Raw genomic sequence first — 12370 nt, 5'->3', positions numbered from 1 at the left:
TTATTCAACTTAAAAATAATTATTGTTTTACTTTAATTTCAATTATTGAAATTTTTGTTGTATATTTATAATGTTATTGTTGAATTAATTATCATTTAAATTTTGTCCAATTAATAATATTTTTTTAAATTTTCTTAATACCTCAAATTTTTTTAAAAATCAAACTAAATCAAATGGTAAGCGATTGATTTGATTTGTTTCAATTTCATAAATAATTTAAACCAAACAAATCACACCATAATTTTTTTGTTTTACTCAAATTGATATTACATCAAAATCACACCCTAAATACCCCTGTTAAAGATTTTTTTTTTCTTTTAATATTTTAATCAATACCGGTTACCAAAACCCTATAAGAAATACTGCATGAAAAATTCATGGTTCTCTACCAAACTTTAGAGTTCTGAGTGAGGATGGCAAAAGATTTGATAGCTATCAGATTGAACATGTACATCTTTTTCTTCCCCCACCTGCCTAAATTGGAAGACAATATGAAAAAGTCAACCTAAAAGAAAAGGAGTATTCGTTAAACTCACAATAGATCGAGAGCTTAAAAAAAATGAAAATGCACTAGTCTGTGTGCTTCCTTATACTTTACATACTAAACAGACGAAGCAGACTTACTCGTAAATGTTTGTAGGCCAATTGTATTAGCTGAAATCCATGACTTTGGTACACACAGGTATTAGAGCAATCCCTGGCCTATATAAATGTCCTCTTCTTCCATATCCATCACAAGTTACAAAAAGACAAAATTAAAAACAGAAAAATGAAGATGACATTGATAGCATTGCTCCTTTTGGTTGCCTTGAGCACCAAGGCACTACTTGGTGCAGCTGGTCCTGCACCTGAGCAAGTGCTGGACACATCAGGGAAGATGGTTCGAGCTCGTACAAGTTACTACATCGTTCCTGCTTCCCCCGATGTAGGTGGCCTTGCTATGGCAAGCACAGGTGAAGATTGCCCACTTGATGTTGTAGCTGTTGATGGTTATCAAGGCCAGCCTTTGATCTTTACACCTGTTAATGTTAACAAAGGTGTCATTCGTGTTTCCACTGATCTCAACATCTATTTCCCCATTGACACAAGTTGTCCACTCACCAAAGCGTGGAAGCTTAAGGACTATGATTATTCAACATCACAGTGGTTTGTCACTACTGGTGGTGATTTCGGCAACCCCGGTTCGCAAACCCTGGCGAATTGGTTCAAGATTGAGAAGTATGAGGATGCTTACAAGTTGGTGTACTGTCCAAGTGTGTGCAAGGATTGCAGTTATCCATGCAGTGACATTGGAATATACCAGGATCAATATGGCAAGCGTCTTGCTCTAAGTTCTGAACCATACAGAGTGAAGTTCCAGCGGGCTTATTGAATATCTAAACTAAAGCTTAATGAATTGCTTTGTGCTTTTTCTGCATGGTTTCTCATGTTGAGTTACTTTCTATTTCGAGTCTTTTTTAAATTTGTAGTTTCTGTTCATCTTTGTCATTATTAATTTGCAATTGGCATATTCGTGATTTACAATGGAGAGTTATAACTTACAAAGATGCTTCATTCTCGTTTACCTATTAGAAACTTGCAAAGTTGCAAGCTTAGATTATTTATAATTTGTGGATTAGTATTACTTATTTAATTATCATACGGGTGTGCTTTGTTTGATAGAGATAAAAGAAAGGAAAATATTTGCCCAAGTAGAAGGAGGTTGACAATGAAGAAGAAATAAGAGATCTTGAGCGTGAGGGGTGTTTGGAAAAAATCGTTGGTCATTGAGAATTTTGTGATTCAATTCATGGATCCAAGAATGAAAGGTGTGAGTCAAAATGTTTTCTTTCATTGTAGTGCTTCACTAACTGTGCCTTCTTGTATGAACAATAAGTACAGTGATGGTATGTGATGTGTGTTGGATCTAATTACAAACTTTTATTTGTGTGGCAACAACAACATAAAATGTATTTCTCATAAAAATTGATTATTAGACATACTTTAAACATCTAGATCTTGAGAAAGATAGTACAAGTGAAGAGATTTTTTTTTAAAATATTTTAATTAATTATGGATTAAATTGAAATATATATATATATAGTAAAATTATCATTAAATATCAAAATAATGAGATAACAACCTAACTTGATTACTATTGGTAGAAAAATCAGTAATATCAAAACCTCCAAAATTAAATGGGAACATAGGAAAATCTCTCCTCCAACAAGTAGAGAGTACAAAACGAGAAAAAATAATAAAATGAAAAATATTAGTAGAATGACATTAGTGAGTTATTATACTCATACACATCATATCATTTGTGATATCTATCTGTTTTTCTTTCTTCTTAATGATATCTATCTGTTTTTCTTTCTTCTTTTGCTCTGGCTCTCCCTTTCTTCAACACATCCAACCTATTTTTGGGGTTTTCCCTTAACAATTTTCTATAATTTTTCCATTTGATATACAGTTGTATGCACGTTTGCTACCTAGAAAACTGATACTCCCTTTAATTAGTTTGAAAAAACAAAGCTTTTATCTTCCCTGAATTGACAACAAAACATCTACTATTGACGCCATTCTGAGATCTAAGAACACCAATGTCTGTTTCTGAACGTGTTGTTCATTTGGCTTTCCTCCCAAGTGCTGGGATTGGCCATCTTAACCCATGTCTTAGAATAGCAGCACTGTTCCTCCGCTATGGTTGCAAAGTCACTCTCATCACTCCCAAACCCACAGTCTCTCTCGCTGAATCAAACCTCATCTCTCGCTTCTGTTCTTCCTTCCCTCACCAAGTTACCCGAACAGACTTAAATCTCATCCCTTTGGATCCAACCACAGTTAACACCAGTGACCCTTTTTGGCTTCAGTTTGAAACCATTCGTCGTTCGGTTCACCTTCTAGCTCCAATCCTATCTTCACTTTCAACACCTCTCTCTGCTTTCATTTACGATGTTAGCTTAATTTCACCTCTAATTCCAGTCACTGAGAAACTCACTTGTCCGTCTTACATTTACTTCACCTCATCAGCTAGAATGCTCTCTTTTTTCGCACACCTTTCTGTTCTTGCTGCTCCAAATCAAGGTGCACACCCTTCTTCATTCATTGGTGATGATATCAAAATCCCAGGAATTGCATCACCAATACCAAGATCCTCGGTCCCTACTGTGCTTCTTCAACCCAACTCTCTCTTTGAGAGCATCTTCATGGAGGACAGTGCCAACCTCGCGAAGCTGAATGGGGTTTTCATCAACTCGTTTGAAGAACTAGAAGGAGAGGCGCTAGCAGCACTCAACGAAGGAAAAGTGGCTAAAGGGTTGCCTCCAGTGTATGGTGTTGGTCCCTTAATGGCGTGTGAATTTGAAGAGGTGGATCAAGGTGGACAAAGGGGTGGTTGCATGCGTTCAATATTGGAGTGGCTTGATGAACAAAGTGAAACTTCGGTGGTGTATGTTTGCTTCGGGAATAGGACAGCAACAAGGAGGGAGCAAATAAAGGACATGGCTTTGGGGTTGGTAGAATGTGGGTATAGTTTTTTGTGGGTGGTGAAGTTGAAGGAGGTTGACAGAGAAGAGGAGGAGGATTTGGAGGAAGTGTTGGGGAGTGAGTTGATGAATAAGGTGAAGGAAAAGGGTGTAGTTGAGAAGGAGTTTGTGGAGCAGGTGGAGATTCTGGGGCACCCTTCAGTGGGGGGGTTTGTGAGTCATGGAGGGTGGAACTCAATAATGGAGACTGTGTGGGAAGGAGTGCCTATTCTGTCATGGCCTCAGAGTGGGGATCAGAAGATAACTTCAGAGACAGCAAGGATAAGTGGGGTGGGGATTTGGCCTCATGAGTGGGGATGGGGAGCACAAGAGGTGGTGAAAGGTGAGGAAATTGCTAAGAGAATCAAAGAGATGATGAGCAATGAATCTCTGAGGGTAAGAGCTGCAGAAATGAAGAAGGCAGCTAGGAAGGCTGCAGCTGCTGGTGTTGGTGGGAGTTGTGAGGTTATTATTAAGAGACAAATTGAGGGGTGGAAGAGGAATTCTCAAGCTACTTGAATATCAGTACTCAGTACTACTTAGCTACTTACAAAGGCTAAGTAGTTTGTTGTTATGGTTGATTGTGGTTATATTTCCAACTTGGTTGAGTTTTGTTGGGTGTTTAATGTTTTTATTTTGTAACAAAATATTTGTCTTGTTTATTACTATACTATGTTTTAATAGTTTGGGCAGGTCGTACTCTCACGACTTTGCTGAGTAAGTTGTTTTTTTTCTGGTGGGCGAGCTACGTGATTGCATTGTAACGTTACTTCTTGCATGTTCACTTTGAATTGATCACGTAACATTATAAGCTTATAATAATTATACTTTAGGCTAAAATAGATTAATGAGAAAATATAGTTTTATAGTCTCAATAAAATCACAGTTGCTACAATATTAGTGGAATATGCTTCTACGGTGAGTTTTAAGAGAATTGGTGTTCAGAAATAGACATAGGTGAGTTTTGGATCAATGATAGTCACATATCATTACCGAAATTAGCTCCAATCCTATCTTCACTTTCAACACCCCTCTCTTTGCTTTCATCTACGATGTTAGCTAATTTTCACCTCTAGTTCCAGTCAGAGAAAGTCACTTGTCCATCTTACATTTACTTCATTTCATCAGCTAAAATGCTCTCTTTTTTCGCACACCTTTCTGTTCTTGCTGCACCAAATCAAGGTGCACACCCTTCTTCATTCATTGGTGATACGTGTTGCCTTTTATATTTTAAAATTTCATCTTCTTGTCTAACTTTATGATAAGTATTGGTGTTTTATTTTAATTTTATTATTCTTAAATCAATACACTTGTTGGATATTCTCTTATATTTTTATTGATTATATTGTATTTAATAGAAACAAGTTAAAAATTTATAAAATGAAATTATTTGTGTCTATGCATTTTTTTTTAAATTTACTAAACTGAAAAAGAATACTAGTGTGGTTTTTTTCCCGACATAGATTACTAAGTACGACTTTTCTTATATTTGTTCCGCAAAGGGTAATATTACTGATCCCAACTCAAAATAAAATTAAGTAACATTAGTTAGTACTTCATTTACGAACAGAACAGAACAGAAGGCTTGTTATAATGTTATTAACTGAAATATCACGAGTTGTTGGTGTGGTGGGATACTTATTTATTGAGACATTATGAATTCACAGAGCTACCTTGGTGAAGTGGAACCTAATCATAATATTGACAGAGGACTTATTACTACTAAGTTTCCCATTTCATTATAATTGTTACGAAAGAAAAAAAGTTATCTTAAAATAATTGTTATTATAATTTTTGAATGTAACAATAATTATATTTTTTTTCTCTAAAATTTCTTGTAATATTAATGGCAAATAATAAAATTTATAAATAAAATAATAAAGTTATAAAATTAATTTATAAAAGTGTGTTTTTCATTTTTTTATTATTAAATTTTTTATTTATGTAAAATAATCTATTACAATCATTTTTTTAAGAACATGGAGTAGTTTTTATGGAGAAATTTTTGTAAATATAACCGTACTATTCACAAATATGCTTCAGTCATAACGGATTCTATCCTAAGAAAATGAAAATTTTTCCCACAGTAAAAAGTAAACATTTAAACCATTAGATTAATTTATTTTAAAATCAAGGTTATCATTTTTATTTTTATTTTCTTTTTTTATATTTTTATGTTACTTTTCCGATTTTATTCTCTTATATTTTCTTTCTTTGTTTTCCTTTTTTTCTTTTCCTCTACTTCTCCACCTTACTTAGTACAACCATACAATTAAAAATTAAATATTTTGAGAACAAATCCAATTTTCTTTTCGGTAAAATGAATGCATTCCCTTTTCTAACACCCTTCGCCATAGCAGCTAGTTCATGGTGGAAGTCGCCGCCGACAGCCAGAAGAACAACAAAAAGGCCCTCGATGTGGCGGCATTCAGGGCAGAGCGGTTGGCCCTCGACGCAGAGACCCAGCTAGCCATGGCGGAGGCTGCCGAACATGGGATGTGATGGAAGCCAAGAATATGTCACCATTTTGGTCCTTTGCATTAATTAATGCTGCCGAATCATGATACTTGGACTTTTATATGTTTCACGTGAAAAAATAAAAATTTAAATACTTCATAATTTTAAATATGAAGTACTTAAAATTCCCACCTACTAAAGAAGCGTATATGGAATGAGATATGAGGGTCAAACCGTGAAAACAATCTTATATACTTAAAAATTTTCTAACAAATAATTCTCTATGAGAATAAACATATATACACTACTAAATTTGACTTGCCACAAATTTTAAATTACTTGATTGATTGGAAACATGTCTCTTTATGCATTACAAAGATAAATCGTTCAGAACTTTGTTAATTGAAATCGCCACATTTCTCAAGGATTGAAGGAATGAAATGGATGCAGAAATTCTAGTTTCTTAGTCCACTTCTCCGTCATTTGCTTCAGTTGCAAAGACCTCCACACCATAAGTGCTGTTAAAATTGATGTGTTTCTGAATGCTCCTTAATTCCTTTTAGCAAGTGGCGAAGCTCTGCACTAACATGAAGCGATGCGTCTTCAGCAAAGAATTCTTGAACAACACCATTCACATCAACCATACTACACCCGGGCCTTTTTCTGACCCTCCTTTCCCTCATCAACTTCCTTACCTCTGAGGCTTCCTTCCACATATTAGCAACACAACACATATTCCATAGAAGCATATAAACGCCATCATCATTTGGTTCGAGTTCAATTACCTTCTTTCCTGCAATTTGAGCCATGTTCAAATTCCCATGGACTAAGCAAGCAGTCAGTAATGATCTCCATATAGCAGCATCAGGGCTCATTGGCATCATCTCAATCACTTCTTTTGCTTCTTCCAGCAATCCTGCTCGACCGAGAAGATCCACTATGCATCCATAATGCTCAATCCTTGGCTTCATGTAACAGGACTGAATCATTCTAGTGAACAATACTTCTCCCTCCATTACTAACCCAGAATGGCTACAAGCAGTTAAAACTGACAACAGGGTTACCTCATTAGGGGTAACCCCTGATTCTAACATGCGAGAAAAAACCTCCAAAGCAAGGTGCCCTTCCCCATGATAAGCATACCCTGATATCATTGTAGTCCACGAAAACACATCCTTCTTCAAGATATCATCAAATATCCTTACAGCCAAGTCAAGCCTCCCACTTTTGGAGTACATATCCATCGTAACATTGCTCACCGCGACATCCAACTCCAGGCCAATTTTATTAACACAACCATGTATGCACTGACCAAAATCAAGAGCCCCAACATCAGCACATGCCGAGAGCACTGCCACAATCAAATCCGCACAAAGACGAACTCCCCCGTCATCAGCTTCCATCCGCTTAAACGTCTCCAAAGCCTGAATTGGAGCTCCTCCTTTGACACACCCAGTAATCATAGCCGTCCAAGAAACCACATTTCTTTCCGGCATTGCATCAAACAACTCAAGAGCACAACTCAGATTGTTACCCAGTATGTACCCATTCAACAAACTAGTCCAAGAAAACACATCCTTGAACCCCATCTTCTCAAAAACCGATGCAGCCATTCCCATCACACCATTTCTACAATACATGTCAATCAAAGCATTCCCCACAACTGGGTTTTCATCCAAACAGTTCCTCAACACCATTCCATGAACAACCCTCCCTCTAACCAAATCCTTGCAGTGCCCACAAGAGGATAAAGCTGCAACTATAAGGAAGCTATCAGGTCTTAGACCCACATGCAAGCAACGGGAAAACGCTGAGAGGGACTTGGAAGGAAGACCAGAGTGGAGGTAGAGGTTAAGGAGGCAGGTCCATGATACTATATCAGGATCCTTAATCTGATCAAAGACCCTTTGTGCTTGTTCTGTTTTTCCCACATTCTTGTAACTTTGAAGCAACTTGCATGACAAAGGTTGTTGGAGATTTTGGGTGTGTAGGAATCCTAGTGTCGCACACAGTGCATGGATTCGTTTTAGTTGGTCAAGGCCTGCACAACTGCGCAGTGTTCTTTGCAAGGATACGTAGTTCATCAAAATAAAATTGGATTATAGTCCATGTTGTTAGAACATAAAAATTTGTGCATTCAAAAATCACGAGTCGTCCATAAAAGAAGGTTTTTCTAGGACGTAGATAACGTACCCTTTTCTTTTTTTTTTTTTCTAAAAAAAACATTTCCCAACTAAAAATTGGTACTTGAATTTATGTATAGTCCTTTAAAGTTTTATTAATTTTAGTTATTATAAATTTTAGGATTTAATATTTTTTATTAAACCTTTTTGAATTTTTCTTTTTAGTGCGTAAACAATGTTTTTTTTAGCTTTTCTTGGTGTTTACACTTTATTAAGTAAAAGCTTTAACTAATAATATAATAACTACATTCACAAGTGACTTGTCACGTCATTCGTGACCATAACATCAACAAAATCTATTAGGTATTATAAGAGAAATAATTGCAATACTATTAATTACAATTCTCTAATCTTTTAATCAAGGATTACAATTTAAGAGAGTTTAGTTTTATTGGTTAAACAATTATGTGAATTATTATAAACTTCCTCTTACTACTGCTCATTATTGTAATACTATGCTCATTATTGTAATACTATGATAGGTTAATTTTAAATTCGTGCTAATGGTTTTCTTGCTAATTAGCACCGCTCATTTATAATATACATGTCTAACTCCACCCACCAACCATTTAGGTTTTAGGTTATATTTAGTTCTCTTAAAGAGCATCTTATAATCTTTACCTTCTCTAGCTATGTTACTCTTTTCTTTTTTACTTCAGTTCAAATACAAGATGTCAACGATGGTAGAACTAAGAAAAGGTGTTAGAAGCCAAAGATACTTGGGACAGTTGGTAGAAGCAAAAGAACCAAAATTCATTTCATTTCATTTTTAAAAGAAAACAGATTGGCAAATCCTAAAACAGATACAATGACTCTCTGTTCTGTGCCATGCATGTGAACCAAGAAAACAAAAGTTCTCATGATTCTTTCTCACAGCCACACCAAAAAAGAGAGCATGCATGGTACTCTTCTGGCTTATTAATTATTCCGAGTCATGACCCCTCTACCTGCTACACTAGGCACAAAACCAAACCAAACTACACTATGCTAAAAGGTTGTTTCTTGTCTTGACCAAAGGTGGAGACTTTCTGGAACCTCACATAGTAAGGGTCAATGTTATCACCCACAGCCATGACTTTGGTTCCATCAGCATCCACAAAAGTCCCCACAGGAGCACATAGCACACCAGGCACACTAGGGCAGAACTTGAAGCTGTAGATCTCATAGGCATGATCCCCTTCAAGCCTCTCAATCTTGAACTTGGTAATGAGGTCCTGAGGGTTACCCCTAGTGCTCACAAACCAGAACCCTGATCCTTCCTTGCTCAGCCTCCACACTGTTGGCTGGTTGCACACTGTCACCACAGGGAAATCAATGGTGAGATCAGTGAGTGTTGGAATGTGATTAAGGCCTGATGCATGGAACCTCACTGGGGACCCTATGAATGAAGGGTCACGGATAACATCAAGAGGGCATGTTTTGTTCCTTGTTTGGCCTAGTGTGAGGCCTCCATTATCAGCCCAAAGTGGCCACACATAGTACCCTACTCCTGGCACCAAAGGGTTCCCTTGCTTATCTACCACTGGCTCTGGTTCAGCTGCTAGCAGTGGCTGTGTGTTGATGGCCAAGAGAAGGAGAAAACATAGGGGAAGGGAGTGAAACTTGGCAATGGAAACCTTCATTGTTTTTGTTTCTCTCTCAGATTGAAGCTAATGTGTATGTGTATTTGGCTTGTGTTACATATCTCATGATGCATCATTATATAGTGCTGTGTAAGGTGAAATTTCGACATGGGGATGCTTTTGGTGTTTTTTAAATTTTGGATGTGGATATTATCATCATATAGAAATTTTGCGTCACGAGGCTATTAGTTTTAAATTGGCATAAAAAAATTGATTTGATCTAAGGAAGGTGGGTGAGTGTAGCAGAAAGTTGATATCGGATAAGAACCAAAATATAAAATTGTTCTATTCCCGTTTTTCTTCATATTATATTTGTCACGAGTAGCATACCAGTGATTAATTTAAAATAAAATTTTGTTTATTCTTGGAACGCATTGACGATATAATTTTGGATCTGGAGTGAGACCAAGGTGTTAACTCGACAAAAGCATTGTTAAAATTCAAAACTCATGCGCAGGTGTTTCTTTACAGATAAAATAATAAAAATGAAGGTATCTTTTCAGATGGTATAGCCATTTTATCGCTTTATCCCCGTGCACATGGAAGAGAATTGATAAAGAAATTATGAGGCTTAAACGAGCCTAATCTGAAATTTTGATCAAGTTACTTTTATTTTCTTTGTTTTGTTCCAATTCTTCCTTTCTTCTTGCCTTCTAGTTGTAGGTGCAAAGTGCATGCTAACTAAACTCAAGAAGAGTCGATCATGCTTGATTTGAGTCTCGATCAAATTAGCCTTAAACAATTTCAATTTTTGGTTATCCCCTGTTAATAACAGCTCTGTCATGTGTGAATCACTGCTATCTATATCTTTTAATAACCATAAAAGTTTACATGAATCAGTTAGTTACTAAGGATGCATGAATACTACCAGTCCGATCCTCACATTTTATGAGTCAAAACAAAATAATACATTAAAAAAAAGCAATTGTGTTTGTCATTCTTTCTTCATTTTAATTGTATAAAATAAAATTAAAAAAAAAAGATTTTTAATTTGATTTTTTACATAATTTTTAAAATTTAATTTTTTATTTCTTCAGATATGACAGACCCCTTTAGTCTAGGTGCTAATCGGTGAGTCCCATCAATGCTAATATTTTTATTTTTTATTTTTTTCCTATCATATTATAACATCCATCATACTTACATGATCTTTTTTCTATATGAATGAGGAAAATATTAAAACAGAGAGACGAGGGAACTTTTTTCTATATGAATGAGGAAAATATTAAAACAGGGAGACGAGGGAACTCCTTATGTGCTATATGTGAACCAAAAATGAAAATGTGATAGGTTAAATTAGTTTATTGATTCTTTGATTTATTTTTTATGTTTAATTAGTTTTTAAATTTTTTTGATTGAATTTAATTTTTTTAATTTTTAAAATTGATTCAACTTAATTCTTTAATTTTCTTTTCATTTAATTTGGTAAAATTTGTTCAATTTAACCTCGTTATTTAAATTTATTTAAGTAATCCTACAGTATAAATTTCAATTATAAAATCGTCATTAAAATCATGTAATCATAAAATATGATTTCTGAATGATATTAACTCAATTTAGATTATAAAATCAAATTAAATAGATTTTAAAAATTAAAAAATAAAAGTAAATTTAAAAAAAATTAAAAGATCAATAAACTTGTTATTCGATTCTTTCACACAGGCACACCAAGGAAACAGTTGCATTGCATTCTAGTAGCTCATTATTCCGAGTCATGACCCGCATCTACCTATTACAGGCACAAACCAACCTACAAAATGCTAAAAGGTTGTTTCTTGTCTTGACCAAAGATGGAGACTTTTTGAAACCTCACATAGTAAGGCTCAATATCATCCCCCACAGCCATGACTTTGGTTCCATCAGCATCTTCAAAAGTCCCCACAGGAGCACACAGCGCACCAGGCACACTGGGGCAGAACTTGAAGCTGTAGATCTCATAAGCATGATCCCCTTCAAGCCTCTCAATCTTGAACTTGCTAGTGATATCATTAGGGTCACCACTGGTGCTCACAAACCAGAACCCTGACCCTACCTTGTTGAGCCTCCACACTGTTGGCTGGTTACACACTGTCACCACAGGGAAATCAATGGTTAGATCAGTGAGTGTTGGAACATGGTCAAGGCCTGGTGCTAAGAATGAAACTGGGGTGCCAATGAATGAAGGGTCACGGATAACATAAAGAGGGCATGTCTTGTTCCTTGTTTGGCCTAGTGTGAGGCCTCCTTCATCAGCCCAAAGTGGCCACACGTAGTACCCTACTCCTGGCTCCAAAGGGTTCCCTTGCTTATCAACCACTGGCTCTGGTTCTGCTGCTAGGAGGGGTTTTGTGTTGAAGGCCAAGAGAAGGAAAAAACATAGGGGAAGGGAGTGGAACTTGGCAATGGAAACCTTCATTGTTTTTGTTTCTCTCTCAGATTACTGAGGCTATGTAATTTGTGTTTGTGTTATGTGTCACAATATCAGAATGCATCCTTATATAGTGCTTCATCAAATATTTTTGGTAGTTCTTGTCTTCTTGATATTATGATATAGAAAATAAAAATGGGTTATGCAGCACGAGGGTATTTGTTTTGAAAAAAATAATAATTAGATCTCAAAATG

General features: G+C 35.8%; 5 protein-coding genes across 5 annotated transcripts; 2 read left to right on the top strand and 3 right to left on the bottom strand.

The window, feature by feature from the left end:
• The first annotated feature begins 750 nt into the window (after positions 1-750).
• On the top strand, positions 751-1521 carry LOC100811731 (miraculin). Its single transcript, XM_003548240.5, has one exon. It carries the CDS (start codon positions 770-772, stop codon positions 1370-1372), a length of 603 nt encoding a protein of 200 aa, XP_003548288.1. The 5' UTR covers positions 751-769; the 3' UTR covers positions 1373-1521.
• An 841-nt stretch (positions 1522-2362) lies between these two features.
• On the top strand, positions 2363-4276 carry LOC100816555 (UDP-glycosyltransferase 708D1-like). The gene has a single exon (XM_003549122.5). It carries the CDS (start codon positions 2583-2585, stop codon positions 4023-4025), a length of 1443 nt encoding a protein of 480 aa, XP_003549170.1. The 5' UTR covers positions 2363-2582; the 3' UTR covers positions 4026-4276.
• A 2208-nt stretch (positions 4277-6484) lies between these two features.
• On the bottom strand, positions 6485-8047 carry LOC102666130 (pentatricopeptide repeat-containing protein At2g29760, chloroplastic). The gene has a single exon (XM_006600040.1). It carries the CDS (start codon positions 8045-8047, stop codon positions 6485-6487), a length of 1563 nt encoding a protein of 520 aa, XP_006600103.1.
• Positions 8048-8878: 831 nt separating this feature from the next.
• On the bottom strand, positions 8879-10045 carry LOC100811209 (kunitz trypsin inhibitor 5). The gene has a single exon (XM_003548239.5). The coding sequence runs from the start codon at positions 9766-9768 to the stop codon at positions 9124-9126; it is 645 nt and encodes a 214-aa protein (XP_003548287.1). The 5' UTR covers positions 9769-10045; the 3' UTR covers positions 8879-9123.
• A 1259-nt stretch (positions 10046-11304) lies between these two features.
• On the bottom strand, positions 11305-12251 carry KTI-3 (kunitz family trypsin and protease inhibitor protein). The gene has a single exon (NM_001250822.2). The coding sequence runs from the start codon at positions 12161-12163 to the stop codon at positions 11519-11521; it is 645 nt and encodes a 214-aa protein (NP_001237751.1). The 5' UTR covers positions 12164-12251; the 3' UTR covers positions 11305-11518.
• Positions 12252-12370: the final 119 nt, after the last annotated feature.

The sequence above is a fragment of the Glycine max genome, chromosome 16 (genome assembly GCF_000004515.6).
Source record: "Glycine max cultivar Williams 82 chromosome 16, Glycine_max_v4.0, whole genome shotgun sequence".
Taxonomy (NCBI): domain Eukaryota; kingdom Viridiplantae; phylum Streptophyta; class Magnoliopsida; order Fabales; family Fabaceae; genus Glycine; species Glycine max.
Note: the sequence above shows the minus strand (reverse complement) of the source record. Positions and strands in the feature narration are given on the sequence as shown.